At 39.0% G+C, this 25,733-nt stretch overlaps 1 protein-coding gene across 2 annotated transcripts in view; it reads left to right on the top strand.

The window, feature by feature from the left end:
- ntrk3b (neurotrophic tyrosine kinase, receptor, type 3b) overlaps positions 1-25,733 on the top strand; it is a 273,184-nt gene that overhangs the window by 135,934 nt on the left and 111,517 nt on the right. Inside the window, exons 8-11 of one of the 2 annotated variants that reach the window (XM_078792752.1) lie at positions 10,335-10,640; positions 13,007-13,021; positions 19,388-19,443; positions 23,125-23,227. In XM_078792752.1, coding sequence (XP_078648878.1) covers positions 10,335-10,640; positions 13,007-13,021; positions 19,388-19,443; positions 23,125-23,227 — 480 coding nt within the window. The remainder of the gene's footprint in view (positions 1-10,334; positions 10,641-13,006; positions 13,022-19,387; positions 19,444-23,124; positions 23,228-25,733) is intronic. The other variant, XM_078792754.1, reaches the window with a different exon arrangement.

The raw sequence follows: 25,733 nt of genomic DNA, 5'->3' as shown, positions 1-25,733 counted from the left end.
TTCTTAAAATTTTCCAGATGTAAGTGGCAATTTTACAAGAAAAAAGTTCTACTCCTGACAGACCTTTTTATATTTTTTTATGACAGTGGCATTTTTTTCAAATTTTACAAAGAATTATTTCAATTTTCCCCAAAAAATTAATTTTTACAAAAAACAGCATTGCAATTATTGCAATTTAATGACAGTGTGTCTGTATTGTATTTTTTACAAGAAGATTGTCATTTTCATGTGGGGGGAAAAAAAGTAGGAATATTCTGAAAAAAAATCTGTATTTTACAAGGAATTATTGCAATTTTCTGACATAAAAGTCATATTTTTATGAGAAAAAAAACAGTTTTGTCGTGATTGAGGAAATACTTTTTCATAAGAAAAATGGTGTTTGCTAGATGATACGCTTGTGATACGTTGACTGCAGCTACCGCCATCTTGGGGAGGGTGCCTACAGCCACGGCAGTGGTGAACTGACGGTGGACGTGGATGCATGTCCATATACGGATTTAGGATCATGTGCAGAATGGAAAATAGAATTTCGGATGGATGACGTTACCCTGGCTTGCCCCAAGAAAGTGTGGACGGAGTACTTGTTTAATTTCCTTCCCAGGGATATTAAAATACTGCATCATTTATCTCTGATCAGCTTTCCCGTCTATAGAAGGACCTGGAACTCAATTATCAAGGGAACAAAAGGCCAAAAGCAACATTTATTGGAAAAATAAAACGTGTTGATCTTGAACAGAAATCCAGTTTTGGAGCGTTTGGCCTCAGCTACGGCGACTTTGCGTCATTCAGGGAGGGGGTTGGCTTTCCAACAGGCGAAAAAAAAACAACAACCCTAAACCGAGAAAAAAAGCCAACAGTCTTTCCAAGCGGAACAGCCAAATTATGCAGGTACATTTGGGAGGCAATGAGGTGAGGCGGCGCCGCAAAGCGACTGTAACTGATGGATCTGATTAACCACGGCGTCGCCTGCGGAAGCTCCGCCCTCACGCGTGCACGGGGGCCCCGTCAGCCGTGACGCGGTTTGCCGTGGAGAGACGTGGGTTCAGACCGTGGAAACGACACACGCCTCTTGCGTAACCTGGGATTGATTTTAGCTGGCATGGGATCAAGTGGGCGGGCCTTATTCCGTTTCCTGTTGAGTCTTTTTTCAGCCGTTCTGTGATTGGCTAACAGGATTTAATCCCTTGATTGAAAAATACAGGAAGTGGAACTGTATCATAAAAGCATTTTTAAGCATAAAAAGGAGAGGAACGATACAACAAAAATGGAAATCATTATTAAAAATGAGAAAGTTAAATAAGAAAATAAGTTATAATATAATATTAAAAAATAAAATCAAAAATAGTAATTTTATTCCATTATATTTTGTGAGTTTTACTTCTGCAAAAAAGTCAGTACACATATGATAGTTTTTTATATACAGTATATTAATAGTGTACAATGCTGTATGAAATTATTTTATATTTATGGTATTGTATAATATAATTATATTATACAATAATAATATTATATTAGTATTGTATAATTAATTAATTAATTAATTATTATATATTTAATTTAATTATTTAATTAATTTTAATTTAATTATTAAAATTTATTAAATTTAATTAAATTATTATAATTATAATATTATTATTATATATTATTATTAGAATTTATTAATTTATTTATTTTGTATAATGTATTGTACATTTATTTTACTATAGTATTTTATATTACATTGTTTACATTATATCAATTATTCTATTAATTATGAGCCAATATTTGCATTATGATTGATTATTTAAATATAAAAATCGTATGAAAAAATTGGAATAATTATTTAAATATTTTATTCAAGTAATTTTAAATTAATTTAATAAATTTTATGATACTTAGTTTTAGAATAATTATACAATATTAATTCTAAGTATAATATATAATATTATTAAGATATTTTTTATAAATGAATGATAAAAAAATATTTATTAAATAGTAATAATAATAATTATAATAATAATAATTATTAGTATTTTTCTCCTGATATTGTATGTTCTTATGGCGAAGTCGAGCGTGGCTAACCACGGAGCGTGGATTCGGATGCCGCAGGAGGATTTGTCGCCAACGTGGCGGAATGACAGATTGACTTTGCAACACGCGTCCCCGCCCCCCCACTACCCCCACTTCCCCATTTCTTGCGCTCGGCCACTGTGCGAGCGAGCGTCTCCAGGCATTTCCTTCCCCCGTCGACGCTCTCTGCCGGTGCCGCAAATGAACTTATTAATTTTTCAGCACATGCTCTGCTGGTAATTACATTTCCTGGGCGCTGGCGAGAACCATTGTCTGTGGAAATGTCATAAAACAGCTCAAACCGCCGCTCCCATTAGGGACTCGTGTGATTGACAGGCAAATTAGCAGCCGTCACGACTTGCCGTTCAAAGACGAGTCGAGCGTATTTTCTTCTTTTTTTTTAATGTAACGATTGTAACAATTGTTGCGTGACAATGGAACTTTGTTGTCGTGCGGGATAACGACGACACTTGGCTAAAGAACTAAAAAAACAGGCTTCGCTACACATCTTAAAAGCTGTCAACTGTCATTCATTCATTCATTTTCTACCGCTTTTTCCTCACGAGGGTCGTGGTGGGGGGGTGCTGGAGCCTATCCCAGCTGTCTTCGGGCGAGAGGCGGGGTACACCCTGGACTGGTGGCCAGCCAATCACAGGGCACATATAGACAAACAACCATTCACACTCATATTCATACCTATGGACAATTTGGAGTCGCTAATTAACCTAGCATGTTTTTGGAATGTGGGAGGAAACCGGAGTACCCGGAGAAAACCCACGCATGCACGGGGGAGAACATGCAAACTCCACACAGAGATGGCCGAGGGTGGAATCGAACTCGGGTCTCCTAGCTGTGAGGCTCTTGCGCTAATAACTTGTACACCATGCAGCATAAAAACATCTTATTATGTCTACTATATTGGGTAATGTGAGTATAAAGTTCACTATAGGGGTGTTACTTCATGTCTAGAGGGCTCTAAAATTCATTCATTCATTCATTTTCTACCGCTTTTTTCTCACGAGGGTCGCAGGGGGTGCTGGAGCCTATCCCAGCTGTCTTGGGGGCGAGAGGCGGGGTACACCCTGGACTGGTGGCCAGCCAATCACAGGGCACATATAGACAAACAACCATTCACACTCACATTCATACCTATGGACAATTTGGAGTGGCCAATTAACCTAGCATGTTTTTGGAATGTGGGAGGAAACCGGAGTACCCGGAGAAAACCCACGCATGCACGGGGAGAACATGCAAACTCCACACAGAGATGGCCTAGGGTGGAATTGAACCGTGGTCTCCTAGCTGTGAGGTCTGTGCGCTACCCACTCGACCGCATGACATTGCAATTAAAATGTTAGCGTCATGTTAGCACACTTTTTAGCCTCCATTTGCCTCCCATAAGAACCACGTGTTTGTTATGCTGGATGGAATGTAGATTTGTATAAAAAGCAGGCTTCGCTACACATCTTAAAACAAAATCCCTGCTAATTAGCCTCAGTCGGCTGCAGACGTGAGAGCGTCATTTCGTTTTCCTCAGCCATTATGCTAAGCTAGCATGATGTTGCAGTTAAAACTGGAGTGTAATGCTAGCACTTTAGCATCACACACGCTATGCTAGTGTTGTCATGTTAGGTTTATGTTATTGTAGGTAATATATTGAATTTATTAGGTTGGATAAATGCTAGTGGGTACGTATAAAGTACGTAAACACAATAGATTAGGCGCATTAGCTTTGAAGCTACAAACGCTTCGATGCTAACTACGTGCCGGTCCCTCGTCGGTGGCCATGATGTTGTATCTCCGCCGTGGCGGTGGAACATGAATGGAACGTGGAATTTGAAGCGGGTCGGCCATGTTTGTTACTTATCGCCTCTTGTCATCAACGCCGCCAGGAAGCCATGTTGTCTTCGGCTGCCATGACGACTCACGTCCGTCCGTCCATCAACGGGAGAATTTGTCTTTTATTTTCAATGAGCCGACCCCTCACTTCCTGGGTTTTTACTTCTTCTCTGCCGTGTGGCGACGGCGACCGCGGCCGCGGCCGAGCGCTGGCACGTTTCAGTCGCTAAATGACTTTTGCTAATTGTCACTCTTGTCTGCCGCCGATCAGCGAGGCTATTTGTCGAGTGACAGCTTTCAAATATAAATGGAAAAAAAGCGTGTTTTTTTTTTTCCCGTCTCTTGTTTGCCTTTGACGATCCATCAGCGCCCAATCACACGCGCCGACAATAAGCCGCCGCTGACAGTTGGCACTTTCATCATTTCATTATTCCTTTATCAATCAACTCTCCCATGCGCGTCCATTAGAGACGTTTCCTCAGAAATAATCATTTCCTCCTTTTCTCACAGACCTGCTCTAAGCCCATCCCCCCCCCCCCCCCCCCCCCATGGAATAACACCCCCACGTCGTCTACAAATGCTACTTTTTTCTAGTTTTCTACTTTCAAATATTTGGACATTTATTGTTGAGTGGGAGTTTTTCTCGTAAAAATGCAATATTTTCTCAGTATTTCCATTTTTTTTTCTCTCATAAAATTTGCAATATTTACTTATAAAACTCTCAGAATATTTTGATATTTCCAGACATCCATTTGTATCATTTTGACTTCATTCTTTCTTTAAAAAAAAATTCCTTTGGAAAATTGCAGCCTTTTGGTTTTGTAAAATAACAATTCCATCTTAGAAAATTGCAAATTTTTTTTTGTAAAATTAATTTTTTTCAACAAAATATTTCCATTAAAAAAATATTTCCTTTGTGTTGATTGGGAGTTTTCCTCGTAAAAATGCAATATTTTCTAAGTATTTCCATTTTTTTCCTTGGGAAAATTGCAGCTTTTTTGTTTTTTGTAAAATAACAATTCCATCTTGGAAAATTACAATTTTTTTTTGTAAAATTCATTTTTTTCAACAAAATATTTCCATAAAAAATGATTTCCTTTGTGTTGATTGGGAGTTTTCCTCGTAAAAATGCAATATTTTCTAAGTATTTCCATTTTTTCCCCCTCATAAAATTTGCAATATTTACTTATAAAACTCTCAGAATATTTTGATATTTCCAGACATCCATTTGTATCATTTTGACTTCATTCTTTAACATTTTTTTCCTTTGGAAAATTGCAGCTTTTTCATTTTTTGTAAAATAATTCCATCTTGGAAAATTACAAAACATTTTTGTAAAATTAATTTTTTTCAACAAAATATTTCTATAAAAAATGATTTCCTTTGTGTTGATTGGGAGTTTTCCTCGTAAAACTGCTATATTTTCTCAGTATTTAAATTTTTTTCCCCTCATAAAATTTGCAATATTTACTTATAAAACTCTCAGAATATTTTGATATTTCCAGACATCCATTTGTATCATTTTGACTTCATTGTTTCTTGTTAATATTTTTTTCCTTTGGAAAATTGCATTTTTTTTAATTTTGTAAAATAACAATTCCATCTTGGAAATTTTTTTTGTAAAATTTTTTTTTTCAACAAAATATTTCCATAAAAAATGATTTCCTTTTTGTTGATTGGGAGTTTTCCTCATAAAAATGCAATCATTTCCTTTCAAATTTGGATTTTCTGAGTATTTTCATTTTTTTCCCCTCATAAAAATTTGCAATATTTACTCATAAAACTCTCAAAATATTTGGATATTTCTAGACATCCATTTGTATAATTTTGATAATATAATTTTTAATTTTTTTTTCCTTTGGAAAATTGCAGCTATTTTGTTTTGTAAAATAACAATTCCATCTTGGAAAATTGCAAAAAAAAATTTTTTTTGTAAAAGTCATTTTTTTCAACAAAATATTTCCATAAAAAATGATTTCCTTTGTGTTGATTGGGAGTTTTCCCTCGTAAAAATGCAATTGTTTCCTTTCAAATTTGGATTTTTTGAGCATTTTTAATTTTTTTTCCCCCTCATAAAATTTGCAATATTTTATTTAATTCTCAAAATATTTGGATATTTCTAGACATCCATTTGTATAATTTTGACTTCATTCTTTCTTAAGATTTTTTTCTTTTGGAAAATTGCAGCTTTTTTGTTTTGTAAAATAACAACTTGGAAAATTGCAAAAAAAATTTTTTTGTAAAAGTCATTTTTTTCAACAAAATTTTTCCATAAAAAAAAGATATCCTTTGAACTTTTCTCCCAGACGTACAGTAGCCCCACGTTTGCCATCCATCCAGCCCTGACTGTGATAAATAGATTTCTACAAAGTGCTTATATCTAAATATTTCCTATTAGCCAATATAGCGGACATCATTGATATTGACGTAGTATTATCATTGACAATGCATGTACTATATACTGTACTACGTATATGATGTAGATTCCTGCAAATCAGCATCTTATTGCTGCATATGAAGCATGATGGTGATATGTTTCTATATTCATTATAGTACTATAGGATATGCGTGAGATAAATATATACAGTAGTGATAGTAGAAGTCATGTGATTATATATTTAGTGTAGCGGTTAAAAGACGAGTACTGTTTGGTGTCCTGGCGTACGCATGCTGTTCTGTTCTTACAGGAAAACATGCCTGTGAGTGAGACGAGTGGGGGTGGTGGGTGGTGGGTGGTGGGTGGTGGGGGGGTGGGATATCAGAGCCGGTATTGGGAACAGAGCGGGCGCTCGCCTGCCAGGTAACGCCGTCTGCCAGATAGTTTTGTCTTTGATGATGTAACAGGCCCATTACAAAGACAAACCAGCAGATGCATTGTTGATGAAACACCTGCAAACATGCCAAACTTTGCTTTTTTATCGTTTTTGGACAACTCAAATAGCGAATACATGAGCTGTTTTTCGCTAATTGTCGGCTAAAAAGATAACTTGGCTTGCCGATTACCCTAAATGCTCCATTTAACATTTGGATCCAATTCCGGATGTGTCCGGTCTAAATAAGCAGTAGGTCAAAACACAATAACAGATGTGGCTGTAGGCAACCTCATGTCCTTTTTAGCAATTCAAACTCTCTTTGTAATCAGCAGGTGTCTGGTCTACAACAGCAATTAACCGCCCTGGTCTGTAATTAGTAGCAACATCAGCAGCTGTGGCTGTAGGCAACTTCCTGATGTCGTTTTTGTAATTCATTTTCATTTATTAATTTTCTACCGCTTATCCTCACGGGGGTCGCGGGGGGTGCTGGAGCCTATCCCAAAACACGACTATAGTCACATTTATACTTTTTATTTACAACATATTGCGCAACTGCAGGGTCTTGAGACACATGCTAACTCGCAAACTAGAGAGCTAGCGACCTAAACGGTAGCCTTCAAGTTATTTCCTTTAAACTTAAATAGCCAAAAACTTACCACTTCCACACGGATAGGGAGGATAACTATTAACAGTTATTTAACCTTTAACATGAACATTCATGTCTTCGGGCGAGAGGTGGGGTACACCCTGGACTGGTGGCCAGCCAATCACAGGGCACATATAGACAAACAACCATTCACACTCACATTCATACCTATGGACAATTTGGAGTCGCTAATTAACCTAGCATGTTTTTGGAATGTGGGAGGAAACTAGAATACCCGGAGAAAACCCACGCATGCATGGAGAGAACATGCTAACTCCACACAGAGATGGCCGAGGGTGGAATCGAACTCGGGTCTCCTAGCTGTAAGGCTCTCGCGCTAATCACTCGTACACCATGCAGTGTAAAAATATCTTATGTCTACTATATTGGGTAATGTGAGTATAAAGTTCACTATAGGGGTGTTACTTCATGTCTAGAGGGCTCTAAAATTCATTCATTCATTTTCTACTGCTTATCCTCACGAGGGTCGCGGGGGTGCTGGAGCCTATCCCAGCTGTCTTGGGGCGAGAGGCGGGGTACACCCTGGACTGGTGGCCAGCCAATCACAGGGCACATATAGACAAACAACCATTCACACTCACATTCATACCTATGGACAATTTGGAGTCGCTAATTAACCTAGCATGTTTTTGGAATGTGGGAGGAAACTGGAGTACCCGGAGAAAACCCACGCATGCACGGGGAGAACATGCTAACTCCACACAGAGATGGCCGAGGGTGGAATTGAACCCTGGTCTCCTAGCTGTGAGGTCTGCGCGCTAACCACTCAACTGCTGTGCCGCCTGTTTTTGTAATGATTCATCATAAAAGCCTTAATTTGACTATGCAGACATAATACATAACCCCCGGGGTACTGTAATGAGCAGCAGGTCAAAAGACATTAACAGCTGTGGCTGTAGGCAACCTCCTGATGTTGTTTTTTTTTTTCATTAACACCTTGATTTGATTAACTGCTCAGTGTTTTTAATCACCGGGTTTGTGGTCGAAAATAAATAAAAAAAAAAGTATAACTACCGGGGTCTTTAATTAGCAGCAGTGTAATTTACATTGTTGGCTGTAGGCAACCTAATGTCATTAAAGTTTCTATTCAATTAACTACAGAGTCACTTTGTAGTCACCGGGTGCACTGTATACAAAACATAACCACCAGGGGCTCTTAGGCTATTAGCAGCAGGTCAAAAGACAGCTGTGGCTGTAGGCAACCTCCTGATGTCGCAACACTTCAGACTCTTGTGTAGTCATTCTTCCTCGTAAAACCCAAACCCTCAGTGGGGGTGCAAATAACCGCCGGGGTCTCTAATTTGCATCATTGGCAACACGGGCTTTAAACGATGTGGCTGTGGGCAACCTACCTGTGATTACTTCTTATCATACTAGTAATTTATTCTTGTACATTTTGTCACGGTTTTTTTTTTAATCATAAAAAAAAACTTTTAGGAGGCAGCGGCGTGCAGCTTTACGCGGGAAGGCGGAGACAACATGCAAATGAGGGAAGTCGTCCTGCCTGAAGGACCCTTGATCCTTTTACTCATAATCATAATTTGAAAACTTAATCTTGTGAAAAAAAATTAATAATATTACTACTTTTTTGTCAAATTTTTTTGTTAAATTTGTAGATTTTTCTCCATAACATATAATTTCATGAAATTAAATTTGTGTGTAAAACTTCTAGTATTTTCTTACAAAAATGAGTATAACTTTTCCTCATAAAATACAACTACACCCCCCCCCCCGTGCCCCCCCAACCATTTTTGTTAAATTTGTAGATTTTTCTCCATAACATATAATTTCATGAAATTTAATTTGTGTGTAAAACTTCTAGTATTTTCTTACAAAAATGAGTAAAACTTTTTCCTCATAAAATACAACTAAACCCCCCCGGACCCCCCCCCCCCCCCCCCCCCCCCATTTTTGTTAAATTTGTAGATTTTTCTCCATAACATATAATTTCATGAAATTAAATTTGTGTGTAAAACTTCTAGTATTTTCTTACAAAAATAAGTAAAACTTTTTCCTCATAAAATACAACTACACCCCCCCCCCGGACCCCCCCCCCAAACCATTTTTGTTAAATTTGTAGATTTTTCTCCATAACATATAATTTCATGAAATTTAATTTGTGTGTAAAACTTCTAGTATTTTCTTACAAAAATGAGTAAAACTTTTTCCTCATAAAATACAACTACACCCCCCCCAGCGCCCCCCCCCCCCATTTTTGTTAAATTTGTAGATTTTTCTCCATAACATATAATTTCATGAAATTTTATTTGTGTGTAAAACTTCTAGTATTTTCTTACAAAAATAAGTAAAACTTTTTCCTCATAAAATACAACTACACCCCCCCCCCGGCGCCCCCCCATTTTTGTTAAATTTGTAGATTTTTCTCCATAACATATAATTTCATGAAATTAAATTTGTGTGTAAAAATTCTAGTATTTTCTTCCAAAAATGAGTATAACTTTTCCTCATAAAATACAACTACACCCCCCCCCCCCGTGCCCCCCCCAACCATTTTTGTTAAATTTGTAGATTTTTCTCCATAACATATAATTTCATGAAATTTAATTTGTGTGTAAAACTTCTAGTATTTCCTTACAAAAATGAGTAAAACTTTTTCCTCATAAAATACAACTACACCCCCCCCCCCCGGTGCCCCCCCCCCATTTTTGTTAAATTTGTAGATTTTTCTCCATAACATATAATTTCATGAAATTTAATTTGTGTGTAAAACTTCTAGTATTTTCTTACAAAAATGAGTATAACTTTTCCTCATAAAATACAACAACACCCCAACGATTTCCGAGGAAGGAAGTTTTGGATTTCTGCGTCCAACTCCTGCAAAGCCGGGAATAATATCAATTCCTTTGCAGCAGCAGTGTACCAATAAAGTTTTTTTTGGATGCCACGCATCACAAACTGGACCAGGCAATTGATCCCTCCATGTCCTCTCCTTCCTCCTTCCGCAGTTCCTCCCATCATCCTGAGACTAGCCGAGCCCGAGCAGCGCCACGACACTTGCATCGAGTTCACGGTGCGCGGTTACCCCCACCCCAAGCTGCGCTGGTTCCACAAGAACAAGGAGATCCTCCACAACCAGTACATCCGTACCGAGATGGACTTTTACCAGGACTACCTGGAAGGCTGCCTGACGTTCCAGAACCCCACGCACATCAACAACGGAAACTACACCCTGGAAGCTAGCAATGCTCTGGGAACGGTTAACAAGACGGTGTACGGTCACTTCCTCATGGCGCCGGGAATCGATGACGAAGGTGAGTGAGATGATGATGACGTGCGTTCGGTTACGATTGGGATGCGGATGCGTCGTTAGCGCCGCAAACGCTCCATCTTGCTTAGCATCCCATACGCTTAGCCATTCAAATCCCACCCATCCCATCCATTTTCCGCACTGATTATCAACTGCGGGATCGCAGGTTTTTTCATTCATGAATTTTCTAAAACAGGCTTCGCTACACATCTTAAAAGCTGTCAACTGTCAGTTAGTTTCAAACATAGAAGTTATCATTTTTGTTTGTTTTTTTTTCCAGTGAAAATTCCGACCTAGCATGACATTTTTTTACTATCGCTTTTCTTCATGAGGGTCGCAGGGGAACTAAAAACAGGCTTCGCTACACATCTTAAAAGCTGTCAACTGTCAGTTAGTTTCAAACATAGAAGTTATCATTTTTGTTTGGTTTTTTTCCAGTGAAAATTCCGACCTAGCATGCCATTTTTTTTGTATCGCTTTTCTTCATGAGGGTCGCAGGGGGAACTAAAAACAGGCTTCGCTACACATCTTAAAAGCTGTCAACTGTCAGTTAGTTTCAAACATAGAAGTTATCATTTTTATGTTTTTTTTTTTCAGTGAAAATTCCGACCTAGCATGCCATTCATTTTCTACCGCTTTTTCCTCACAAGGGTCGTGGGGGGAACTAAAAACAGGCTTCGCTACACATCTTAAAAGCTCTCAACTGTCAGTTAGTTTCAAACATAGAAGTTATCATTTTTATGTTTTTTTTTCAGTGAAAATTCCGACCTAGCATGACATTCATTTTCTACCGCTTTTCTTCATGAGGATCACAGGAGGAACTAAAAACAGGCTTCACTACACATCTTAAAAGCTGTCAACTGTCAGTTAGTTTCAAACATAGAAGTTATCATTTTTGTTTTTTTTTCCAGTGAAAATTCCGACCTAGCATGACATTCATTTTCTACCGCTTTTTCCTCACGAGGGTCGCGGGGGGAACTAAAAACAGGCTTCGCTACACATCTTAAAAGCTGTCAACTGTCAGTTAGTTTCAAACATAGAAGTTATCATTTTTGTTTGTTTTTTTTCCAGTGAAAATTCCGACCTAGCATGACATTCATTTTCTACCGCTTTTTCCTCACAAGGGTCGTGGGGGGAACTAAAAACAGGCTTCGCTACACATCTTAAAAGCTGTCAACTGTCAGTTAGTTTCAAACATAGAAGTTATCATTTTTATGTTTTTTTTTCAGTGAAAATTCCGACCTAGCATGACATTCATTTTCTACCGCTTTTCTTCATGAGGATCGCAGGGGGAACTAAAAACAGGCTTCGCTACACATCTTAAAAGCTGTCAACTGTCAGTTAGTTTCAAACATAGAAGTTATCATTTTTATGTTTTTTTTTTTCCAGTGAAAATTCCGACCTAGCATGACATTCATTTTCTACCGCTTTTTCCTCACAAGGGTTGTGGGGGGAACTAAAAACAGGCTTCGCTACACATCTTAAAAGCTCTCAACTGTCAGTTAGTTTCAAACATAGAAGTTATCATTTTTGTTTGTTTTTTTTCCAGTGAAAATTCCGACCTAGCATGCCATTTTTTTTCTATCGCTTTTCTTCATGAGGGTCGCAGGGGGAACTAAAAACAGGCTTTGCTACACATCTTAAAAGCTGTCAACTGTCAGTCAGTTTCAAACATAGAAGTTATAATTTTTATTTTTTTTTATTTACAACATATTGCGCAACTGCAGGGTCTTGAGACACATGCTAACTCGCAAACTAGAGAGCTAGCGACCTAAACGGTAGCCTCCAAGTTATTTCCTTTCAACTTAAAAAAGCCAAAAACTTACCACTTCCACACGGATAGGGAGGATAGCTATTAACAGTTATTTAACCTTTAACATGAACATGAATCAAACGTAATAATTTTTTCTGGGTACATGATACCATACAGCATCCATATCAAACTTTAAACTTTTGGCCCGCGGGCCGCGTGTTTGAGACCACTGGTCTATATCATTTAGATCATACAAACCAATCATTAATGGGCAGTTCTTAGTCCAGAACCCCTGACCTGCCCTCACCAATGGGACAATACCTTGTCCATTTCTTCTGAGGTTGGGGGGGGGTCCGCCGTGGTCTTCTTTTATTAAAGTTTGCCACCACAAGGTTGTTGGTTGGATAAGGCACCCCCCACCCCCCCACGGGCTGGCGAGCCTTGCGGGGTTCAAGCAAAGTTCATGCAGGTAGATTGTTCCGGCGCGGTGCACAGGGGAAAGGGCTTGAACACCCACAAAGCCTGCCAAATTTCTCCCCGTGGTCAATATTCCAAGGTTAATATCCTCCTGTCAGTTTATCCACGCCGCGTGACTCTCTTTGTTTTCTCCCTTGCAGACGTGGTGGAACTGGGTGAGTATTTTGGATTTTCACCTTTAAAACCTGCTTAGATTTTCCTTTTTTTTTTTTTTTTTTAGTCTTAGTTTTGTCTTTTTAAGTGTTGCTTTGCACACACACACACACACACACACACACACACACACACGTACTTATAGCAAGGAAGTGCTTAAGTGAGACGTCGCCATGACGAAATGTGCTCACTTTGTGTGCTGCTGTTTGTGTCTATTGAAGACGTTGAGTGTGTCTTCGTCTGTCATGCTTGGCTCAAGAGCACTCTCCTTTCTCTTTGTTAATATTTTATCGCTGGATGTTTTTAGCTAAATTGTCCCGGATTTCATCCTTTCACAAAGAGCTATACTATACACAGGAGAGTTCTGCTGTTTATGTTTTTGAACGTGACCGCCGTTCGTGAGGTCCTCTGGTAAACAAGGTCAAAGGTCAAGTAGTCTGTTATGTGTCAGGAGCTGTTTTTCAGAACACTTCATAATTCTCTGTGTGACTGTAAGCTTCTATGGTTACTTACCTTTTATAATGCTAGTCAAAGATCATCTATGTGACAGTAGCCTTCCACGGTTACTTACTTTAAACATGTTAGTCAAAGATCATCTATGTGACAGTAACCTTTCACGGCTACTTACGTTAATAATGCCAGTCAAAGATCATCTATGTGACAGTAGCCTTCCACTGTTACTTACTTTAAACATGTTAGTCAAAGATCATCTATGTGACAGTAGCCTTCCACGGTTACTTACTTTAAACATGTTAGTCAAAGATCATCTATGTGACAGTAACCTTTCACGGCTACTTACGTTAATAATGCCAGTCAAAGATCATCTATGTGACAGTAGCCTTCCACTGTTACTTACTTTAAACATGTTAGTCAAAGATCATCTATGTGACAGTAGCCTTCCACTGTTACTTACTTTAAACATGCTAGTCAAAGATCATCTATGTGACAGTAGCCTTCCACTGTTACTTTAAACATGTTAGTCAAAGATCATCTATGTGACAGTAGCCTTCCACTGTTACTTACTTTAAACATGTTAGTCAAAGATCATCTATGTGACAGTAGCCTTCCACGGTTACTTACTTTAAACATGTTAGTCAAAGATCATCTATGTGACAGTAACCTTTCATGGCTACTTACGTTAATAATGCCAGTCAAAGATCATCTATGTGACAGTAGCCTTCCACTGTTACTTACTTTAAACATGTTAGTCAAAGATCATCTATGTGACAGTAGCCTTCCACTGTTACTTACTTTAAAAATGTTAGTCAAAGATTGTCTATGTGACAATAACCTTCAACGATTACTTGCGTTAATAATGCCAGTCAAAGATCATCTATGTGACAGTAGCCTTCCACTGTGACTTATACTTTAAACATGTTAGTCAAAGATCATCTATGTGACAGTAACCTTCCACAGTTACTTACTTTAAACATATTTGTCAAAGATTGTCTATGTGACAGTAACCTTCAATGATTACTTACGTTAATGCTAGTCAAAGATCATCTATGTGACCGTAACCCTGTATAGTTACTTGCCTTTTATAATGCTAGTCAAAGATCATCTATGTGACAGTAACCTTCCACGGTTACTTACTTTAAACATGTTAGTCAAAGATCATCTATGTGACAGTAGCCTTCCACGGTTACTTTAAACATATTTGTCAAAGATTGTCTATGTGACGATAACCTTCAATGATTACTTACATTAATAATGCTAATCCAAGATCATCTATGTGACGATAACCTTCAATGATTACTTACATTAATAATGCTAGTCAAAGATCATCTATGTGACAGTAACCTTCTATGGTTACTTACGTTAATAATGCTAGTCAAAGATCATCTATGTGACAGTAACCTTCTATGGTTACTTACGTTAATAATGCTAGTCAAAGATCATCTATGTGACAGTAACCTTCTATGGTTACTTACGTTAATAATGCTTGTCAAAGATCATCTATGTGACAGTAACCTTCCACGGTTACTTACTTTAAACATGTTAGTCAAAGATCATCTATGTGACAGTAGCCTTCCACAGTTACTTTAAACATATTTGTCAAAGATTGTCTATGTGACGATAACCTTCAATGATTACTTACATTAATAATGCTAATCCAAGATCATCTATGTGACGATAACCTTCAATGATTACTTACATTAATAATGCTAATCAAAGATCATCTATGTGACAGTAACATTATATGGTTACTTACGTTAATAATGCTAGTCAAAGATCATCTATGTGACAGTAACCTTCTATGGTTACTTACGTTAATAATGCTAGTCAAAGATCATCTATGTGACAGTAACCTTCTATGGTTACTTATATTAATAATGCTTGTCAAAGATCATCTATGTGACAGTAACCTTCTATGGTTACTTACCTTTTTATAATGTTTTTCAAAGATCCTCTGTGATCGTAACCTTCCATAGTTACTTTAAAAATACCAGTCAAAGATCCTCTATGTGACCATAACCTTCTATGATGACTTACGTTAATCATGCTAGTCAAAGATCATCTATGTGACAGTAACCTTCTATGGTTACTTACGTTAATAATGCTAGTCAAAGATCATCTATGTGACAGTAACCTTCGATGGTTACTTACCTTTTATAATGTTTGCCAAAGATCCTCTGTGATCGTAACCTTCCATAGTTACTTTAAAAATACTAGTCAATGATCCTCTATGTGCGTGTAACCTTCCATGGTTACTTTTATAATGCTCGTCAAAGATCATCTATGTGACTGTAACCTTCTGTGGTTACTTTCCTTAATAATACTAGTCAAAGATCATCTATGTGACAATAACCTTCTATGGTAAGGCTATAGAGCAAAAACATCAGTCAAAGATCCTCTATATGACAGGAGACTTCCATTGTTTTTGTAAGGACAGATTGCCAAAATCCTAGCCAAAGGTTGTCTATGTGACAGGAACTCTGCTGTTTTGAGTAACAGACTGCAAGACACTAATCAAAGATCCTGTACGTGACAGGAGCTGACTCTCATATGTGAAGTAGTAGTCGTAGTAGTAGTCGTAGTAGTCTGGTACTGAGCGCCATACATTCGGTGTTCCTGCCGTGCGTCGCGGCCTGCTGGCGCTCTGACAGCTCAAACAAAGCGGGCGGCTGTGATCTCTGACCTTCACGGGAGTCGTCATCCATCTCTATACGAGGACGTTCTTCCTCATCAGCCGAGGATTATGAAGCGGCGGCGCGGCGGCGCGGCCCGGGGAGGGACGCATTTAAAGCACTTGACGGCGACCGCGGGAGGAGGCTGCGGAGAGGAGAGGTGTTTAAGTAATGAGAAACATTACGGGGGAAGGTGTGTGTGTGTGTGCGAGGGAGTCGAGGCGTGGAGAGGAGAATGACGGGCTGCTGAGGACGGCAGAAGATGATGATGATGATGATGATGACGATGCCGCCGCGCTATGTGACTGCATGATGCTGCGCGGCGGCCAGTCGTGCAGGCGGGTTATTCGTTTAGTTCTCGTAGTCCTGACTGGAGGTTGGTCTTCATTTCATTTCATGGCTACACCAAACACTTCGCTGCTGCTCGTTCACCCAAAATACTGCTTTGTTGCGGTACTAGTATTTACTAGTACTAGTACTAGGACACCTTTGATGCGACCCTTTTGAAGCCATCATGATCAATTTATGCAATACACATTTTTCATTTGCTTCTTCCTACTCCTTTTTGACCATTTTTGAGCCTGACAAGGTAATACGAATAAGGCAAAACTTATAATTTTTACCGTTTTTTTTTCCTCACAAGGGGGTGCTGGAGCCTATCCCAGCTGTCTTCAGGCGAGCCAGCCAATCACAGGGCACATATAGACAAACAACCATTCACACTCACATTCATACCTATGGACAATTTGGAGTCGCTAATTAACCTAGCATGTTTTTGGAATGTGGGAGGAAACCGGAGTACCCGGAGAAAACCCACGCATGCACGGGAGAGAACATGCAAACTCCACACAGAGATGGCCGAGGGTGGAATTGAACCCTGGTCTCCTAGCTGTGAGGTCTGCGCACTAACCACTAGACCGCCGTGCCGCCCCGCACAACTTATAATAACAATATGCGTAACAGGAGCTATAACGACCATATAACAATCACAGTACCGATGACCGTAACGGTCACACAGTAGAACAAAAACCACCATAAAAATAATTAATATTATGGTATGTAATGTTATGCTGACAGCACACCTAAAGACGACTATAGCGCTAACTGTACCGATAATAGTGTCCGTAACAGTTACAGAACGATAACGACAATAGTAATGGTTAACTATGATGCTAACTATTTTGGGAGCGGTGATGACTACAGTAACGGTACAGAAAATAACGTTAGCTATATCGGCGATCGTACCGATAGCTATAACGGTAGTGATAGCAATAGCGGTAATAATAATAATAATAATAATAATAATAATCATGGTACCATCGCGCTAACTTTACCCATAAAGCTAACAAAAAGCAACAGACCAAAACCGATGATAAAGATAACTGCTAAAGATAAATGAATGATGATGCTAACGCATGGTAATGATAATGCTAACAAAAATGGTAATAGTACCGATAAAGATATAATGTATTGTAAGGGTAACTTTTATGGAAATGGCAATGTCAACAATAACAGATAATGCTAATGCTAACTATAATGAAGTATTCTTAGCACTTTAACGTGAATCCCGGCCCGAAATGTATTATCTTCTTTAGCGGGAATTGGTTAGCTAGTTCTTTTATGGGAATGGCAATGTTAACGATAACAGATAATGCTAATGCTAACTATAATGAAGTATTCTTAGCACTTTAACGTGAATCACGGCTCGAAATGTATTATCTTCTTTAGCGGGAATTGGTTAGCTAGTTTTTTTATGGAAATGGCAATGTTAACAATAACAGATAATGCTAATGCTAACTATAATGAAGTATTCTTAGCACTTTAACGTGAATCCCGGCCCAAAATGTATTATCTTCTTTAGCGGGAATTGGTTAGCTAGTTTTTTTATGGAAATGGCAAATGTTAACGATAACAGATAATGCTAATGCTAACTATAATGAAGTATTCTTAGCACTTTAACGTGAATCCCGGCCCGAAATGTATTATCTTCTTTAGCGGGAATTGGTTAGCTAGTTCTTTTATGGAAATGGCAAATGTTAACAATAACAGATAATGCTAACGCTAACTATAATGAAGTATTCTTAGCACTTTAATGTGAATCCCGGCTCGAAATGTATTATCTTCTTTGGCGGGAATTGGTTAGCTAGTTTTTTTATGGAAATGGCAAATGTTAACGATAACAGATAATGCTAACGCTAACTATAATGAAGTTTTCTTAGCACTTTAACGTGAATCCCGGCCCGAAATGTATTATCTTCTTTGCCAGGAATTGGTTAGCTAGTTTTTTTATGGAAATGGCAAATGTTAACAATAACAGATAATGCTAACGCTAACTATAATGAAGTATTCTTAGCACTTTAACGTGAATCCCGGCCCGAAATGCATTGCCAGGAATTGGTTAGCTAGTTTTTTTATGGAAATGGCAAATGTTAACAATAACAGATAATGCTAACGCTAACTATAATGAAGTATTCTTAGCACTAGAACGGCGATTATATTTGAGAAACGCACATTACACGATATTTACAGGTTTAAAGTTTTTTGGAAATGTTGTAGAACACTGTAAGGATTTTTAAAGTGACATATTCCTGGCACTTTTGGATCGTATGTCAGCGCTACATTTGCACGTGTTAGCTTGTTTTGCGTTCCAGGTTTTTTTTTTTTTCCCTGGTGATTATGGATGTTTTGAGGTTTCTGCTGGAATCGAAGCAGTTGGAGTGCAATGAGTCACTTTTATTGATAAAGAAGAGCGCGTTTAACTGCAGCCATGAACATTTTGCTAAATGCAAACATTTCCTCGGGGCGTCCATATTTGCTTAGTATTTATAGTCCTAATCTGCATCCTCTGAAGTGTTATTTAGACAAAACTGCACTGCACAGATTTGCATATTAAATATGAAAACAAGTCTTTCTCTGAGATGAATGTCTTTACCAAAGAAACCACAAACTTTCCCTCATTAAGAAAAAAAAATCAAAATGAGATTAACTGCATAAATTTGAGTAAGCACCACTCGTAAAAAGTTGGGGATATTATAGTTTGGGTCAACTAAGTTTTTGTGAGTAGTGTGTACTTAATGTACAGTTGTTCTACTACACAGCATCTTGCTTCTGCTTGTTATTAATTATCCCCCCCCCCCCCCCCGCCCCCTCCGTCCAGTAGTTCCCTGCATGCCGTCATCAAACATTACCACAAACTTCATTCTGACTGATTGTTGTGTTTTTTTTTTTTGTGTCTTCCAGTCCCTTCGGCACCGACAGACTCTGATTCGGGACGCCCAGACGAGGACACGTTCGGGGTGAGTTTTTTTAATTTTTTTTTCCCCCTCCCTCCCTAAATGATGCTAATTAAAACATCTGTGTGAAGACGTCGCCGCTGGACTCCGCATTATTTCATTTTTGTCAAAAGAGCGGCCTTGGGGTGTTTGGAATGTGTGGACACAAAGCATCACCCCCCCCCCCCCCCCCCCCTCACCCCCATACAGTATACACTTCTTGCTTTCTTTGTAGCAAAATACTACGAATGTGTATAGTAAAGTCATTGAATTTGACATGAGACGGTGCAGGATATGCTGCATGCTGCCGTGGCTTGCTGAACTGAGGAAAACGAGGACAGTCGCACCCAAATGCCCACAAATTCTGCTGCGTGTCGTTACCTATAGAATATATTACCGTCATCTGTCGGTTTGTCAGAAAAATAACATTCAAGACAGTGCAGGATATGCTGCTGTGGTTCGCTGAACCGAAGAAGAAAAAACAGACAATCACACCCAAAATGGCCACAAATGATGTCGTTACCGATTGAAAACCAGAATTACCACCGTCTGTCATTTGGTCATGAAAATAATATATGTGATAGTGCATGATATGCTGCTTGCTGAACTGAGGAATTTGAAAAATGGAGACATTTGGATCCAAAATGTCCACATTGCTGCTGCCTGGCTCTATCAAAACAACATTTGAATCATATATTTGGGAGAACAGCGATAATCATGACAGTGCATGATATGCTGCTGTGGTTCGCTGAACCGAAGAAGAAAAAACAGACAGTCACACCCAAAATGGCCACAAATGATGTCGTTACCGATTGAAAACCAGAATTACCGCCGTCTGTCCATTGGTCATGAAAATAATGTATGTGATAGTGCATGAAATGCTGCTTGCTGAACTGAGGAATTTGAAAAATGGAGACATTTGGATCTAAAATGTCCACATTGCTGCTGCCTGGCTCTATCAAAACAACATATGATTATCGCTGTTCTACCAAATATATGATTCAAGACAGTGCATGATATGCTGCTGTGGTTCGCTTAACTGAGGAGGAAGTTTGGTTGTGACAGTTTGTCTATTTTATAGTCTTGGTGAAACAATGGAAAGAATGAGAGTTTTGATGCACTATAAAATATTCAAAGACAGTGCATGGTATGCTGCTGCGCCTCACTGATGTAAAGAAAAGGGAAGATAAGCACCCAAAATGTCCACAAATTAGCTGCGTCACTACTAGAATATATTTTGTCATTATTACTATTGCTATTTGTTTGTTAGGTTCATGGAAATTCACGACACTGCATGATATGCTGCTCAAGTCACCAAGGAATTTAAAATGTTTTTGGATTTCATTTTGCTTCTACTCCGCGTTTTGCACGGTGGTGTAGTCGGAAAATGGGAAAACTTTCAAAATAGGATTCCAGACGGTGCATGATATGCTGCTGTATTTGTTAGTTGTCAGGAAAATAAGAATCGGTGATGCATGATATGCTGCTGTGTGTGGCTTAACTGAAAAATGAAGGACCCAAATTTTCCTCCAATCTGTGATTAGCGCCGCTATGCTAGCCTGGTGTGATCGTTTTACTTTGGAAAGTGATTTTGTTGCCTTTTAAACAAAATAAAATAAAACAGATCTAAATGATTCATTTTAAATCAGGCAACATGTGCACGCCAGCGTTTGGACTTAAAAAAAAAACATGCCAGGTGATTAAACGGGTTGGCTGCCCCGCCTGGGAATAATTGCTCTTTCTAGCGGGACAAAACAAAGATGTAATAACCTGAAAATGGCCGATTTCCATTCTGGCCGCCATGTGAGCGATGGCGCTCGGACGTGGCCAGGGAGCAGTCGGCGGCCATTATTCATTTTATTAATCACACCTGCGCTTTCACTGCCGTGAACGGTCCTACGAGTTAAAATAGCCCAGAGTAGCCGTGATGGCTTCTTGGACTGACAGCAGGGATAAAATGGCCACCTTTCAGAAAAGGCTAAAGCGCACTGCCGTTACATAACATTGCAGAGCGCCGGCGTTGCCGTCTACGCACGAGAGCAGCGAGACCACCTCGGGGAACAATTCTGTTTCAAACATCTGTATGCACACACGACACCCAAAACTTTAGCGGAACGCGAGCAAAATTATGCAACAGCTTGAGTAAAGAACTCAAACTGTGTACTTTTATGAGGCAAAGCACGCACACACACACACACACACACACACACACACACACGCACGCTACATGGGCTTTGCATGCTATGGAAAAGAATGCTGACAACCACTGTTTCTCATATCACTTATTCCTCAATTCATTCATTCATTTATTATCTAATGGACATAATGGTGTCATTTATCCTGAATTCATTCATTTATGATTGTGTAATAGATACCATAGTGTCTGATATCATTTATCCTGACTTCATTCATTTATGATTATTTAATAGATACCATAGTGTCTGATATCATTTATCCTGAATTCATTCATTTATTATTATTATGTAATAGATACCATAGTGTCTGATATCATTTATCCTGAATTCATTCATTTATTATGTAATAGAAGCTATAGTGTCTGTTATCATTTATCCTGAATGCATTCATTTATTGTGATTTAATAGGTACCATAGTGCCTGATATCATTTATCCTGAATGCATTCATTTATTATTATTTAATAGATACCATAGTGTCTTTCATTTATCCTGAATTCATTCGTTTATTATTATGTAATAGATACCATAGTGTCTGATATCATTTATCCTGAATTCATTCATTTTTGAATATTTAATATCTACCATCGTGTCTGATATAATTTTTCCTGACTTCATTCATTTATGATTATTTAATAGATACCATAGTGTCTGATATCATTTATCCTGAATTCATTCATTTATGATTATGTAATAGATACCATAGTGTCTGATATCATTTATCCTGACTTCATTCATTTATGATTATTTAATAGATACCATAGTGTCTGATATCATTTATCCTGAATTCATTCATTTATGATTATGTAATAGATACCATAGTGTCTGATATCATTTATCCTGACTTCATTCATTTATGATTATTTAATAGATACCATAGTGTCTGATATCATTTATCCTGAATTCATTCATTTATGATTATTTCATAGATACCATAGTGTCTGATATCATTTATCCTGAATGCATTCATTTATTGCAATTTAATAGATACCATAGTGTCTGATATCATTTATCCTGAATTCATGTGTTTAATGGATACCACATTGTCTGATATCATTTATCCTGAATTAATTAATTGATTATTTAATGGATGCCATGTTGCCTGATATTATTATATTATTATTATTGCCTGATATATTTATCCGTAATTCCTATTTATATTATTTCATGTCTGATATCATTGACATTGACATTGATCATTTAATTTGAAGGACGTGGTGGATGGATTTTAAGATGTGTAGCGAAGCCTGCTTGGCGTTTACCTTTTTGAAAGGATGTTTGTTTCTTTCGGCTTTTTCCTGATTACGAAGTGGCTACAGCGGATCTTTTTGATCCGCATACTGATTTTTGGCTTGAGGCCTCTAAACTCCTGACGTGGAGATTCAAACCTGGGGCGTTCGCTCCAGAAGTCCAGAACGCGAACCACTACAACACCTTTAAAAAGCAAAAATAATAATTTAGCATAAATTATGAAGTCTTTAATATCCTAATGTCTTCTTCTCCACCATGCAGGTTTCCATCGCCGTGGGTTTGGCGGGTTTCGCCTGCGTCCTCCTCCTGGTCCTTTTCGTCCTCATCAACAAGTACGGGAGACGCTCCAAATTCGGAATGAAAGGTGAGTCTGCGTCTTGTTTTGTCTTCCCGTTTTGCTGCACCCCCCAAGAGCTCTCATTTTGGACTTGTCATGTTTTTTCCTGTTTCCATGTTTTTCCCTGCGAGAGGACAATCAGCACACGCTATTGGCTCAGCAGGACGTGTTTGCGTGTTGCGTATATTTTGCTGTGTCCCTCATGCATTTTGGAGCGCAGGATCAATATTGAAGGGCATTGTGTGCGGAAATGAGGTCAATGCGTTGGACAAACACCTCATCTATTTACTGTGGGCTATCTGCAGGGAGGCGCCAACGAGAGCCTGAATTCATTAGCGGACTGTGAGCTGTCCATCACGCCCAGGCACTCGCTTCACTTTGGATTGTTTGGCTTTTTTCTGATGCTTTCATCATGGCGGGTCTTGCCAAATTGTGTCTCTGGTGTTACTCAAACGCCCTTGTGTCATTTGTTGGCCGCCTCTATTAGTCACACTCAAGCTAGCGCCTGCTTTGCTTTTAAACCTGTGCCGCTTGCTGGCGGTAGCTTTTATTACTGGTTAGCCGACTAGCCTGCTAGCTTCCACCAATAAGTGTCTGCTCAAGGGCCTGCCAGCAGCGTCAGCCATTGTTGTTAGTTGGCTAACTAATCTGGCAGACGCTAACAGCGTATGAATCTGTGCTTTTAAAGGATGATTATCTGGGTGGAAAGCTAACCGGCCATTGGCAAGCAATAGCGACTCATTAGCCTGCTAGCGTCAACACCCATTAATGTGTAAATTGCGCTAATTGGTGACCCCACTTCTGCCAAAACTCGAGCAAACTGTCTGCTAGCCTGTAAGCTAACTAGCAATGCAAATATTTTGAACGTTTTCTAGCGAACTAGTCTGGGAGCTACAGTCGCTATAAGTGCTAACTAATTAGCTTAGTAGCCTCTGTCAATGTATAAATAATGTCAATATATAAATCAGTTAGCAACATTATGCTACTTACCTTGATGCTATCTGCGTTTGAATGGGCAACTAAGGTTTTTATGCTGTTTTAGGGCTGTCTTGCTAACCGCTAAATAGCCTGTTGGGTCGGCTTCCCGCAATCTTTAAATCGCCTGCTTTGCTTTTAAACCTGTGCCGTTTGCTAGCGGTAGCTTTTAATCTGTTTTGTTGTTGTCAGCGTTCAAAATGGACTGGTTTGCCGACTAGCCTGCTAGCTTCCACCAATAAGTGTCTGCTCAAGGGCCTTCCAGCAGCGTCAGCCATTGTTGTTAGTTGGCTAATCTGGCAGGCGCTAACAGCGTATGAATCTGTGCTTTTAAAGGATGATTAGCTGGGTGGAAAGCTAACCGGCCATTGGCAAGCAATAGCGACTCATTAGCCTGCTAGCGTCAACACCCATTAATGTGTAAATTGTGCTAATTGGTGACCCCACTTCTGCCAAAACTCGGGCACACAAACCACAGCAGTCTGCTAGCGTGTCAGCTAACTAGCAACGTAAACATTTTGAATGTTTTCTGGCGAATTAGTCTGGGAGCTACAGTCGCTATAAGTGCATGATTGGTGAAGTTCCATTCGCTACCTCAGATAGCTAACTAATTAGCCTAGTAGCCTCTGTCAATGTATAAGTAATGTCAATGTATAAATCAGTTAGCAACATTATGCTACTTACCTTGATGCTATCTGCGTTTGAATGGGCGACTAAGGTTTTAATGCTGTTTTAGGGCTGTCTTGCTAACCGCTAAATAGCCTGTTGGGTCGGCTTCCCGCAATCTTTAAATCACCTGTGTTGTTTCTAAAGTACCATTGTAGCCATAAGCTAGCTGCTAAGCTGACTAGCATGATGGAGAAGGGTGAATTAGCTGAAGTATAAGCAATTGCAAGCTCGGACAATTTTCTTGTTTAAATGGTTTATTTTATACCACTTTGCTACTTCTTATTGTGTTTCTTAAGAACTGGCTAGCTACCGGCTAGCTACCTGCTAGCACCAGCGCCACAGAGTTAATTGAGTATGTCCTCCATTGCATGCTCTTTATCCTCCTACTTGTTTCTTTTAATGACACCCAATGTCACCCCTATAGCCAGCGAGCTTGCTCTTCTTTTCCATATCGTTAGCGTGGTGTGAAGTAGCATTAGCCGCCGCCGTCGCCCGCCACCCTTAATGACCTACTTTACAGGATTAGTTCATTTACTTTATACCTCGCCAAGAAGAAACTCTGGGCTGTAATTATTTAGGAGGTGGCAATTATTGCATTGGCTCCAAGACGGCTCCAATCAAGGATGAGTCTTGCGAGGTAATGAGGCTTTACGGAATGTCACGCTATACGACACACTGGGCGGATGGGAACGGGAATTAGAATGATGAGAAATGGAAAAAATAAAAAATAAAAAAAGAAAAGTGCATGTCTTCATCATCACATGTAGTTTTCTTCGTTTTCAGCGGAACCCGTTTATGTCCATGTCTCTCGGATGGATCAAAATGGCCCCCGCAATCCTTTAGTGGGAAAAGTCTGGGCGCCAGTGGTGTGCGGCGTTGCAGGGAGTTG

The sequence above is a fragment of the Doryrhamphus excisus genome, linkage group LG1, assembly GCF_037039965.1.
Source record: "Doryrhamphus excisus strain RoL-2023G ecotype Guam linkage group LG1, RoL_Dexc_Guam_v1.1, whole genome shotgun sequence".
Classification (NCBI taxonomy): domain Eukaryota; kingdom Metazoa; phylum Chordata; class Actinopteri; order Syngnathiformes; family Syngnathidae; genus Doryrhamphus; species Doryrhamphus excisus.
The sequence above is the reverse complement of the archived record's forward strand: the minus strand, read 5'-3'. Positions and strand labels throughout refer to the sequence as shown.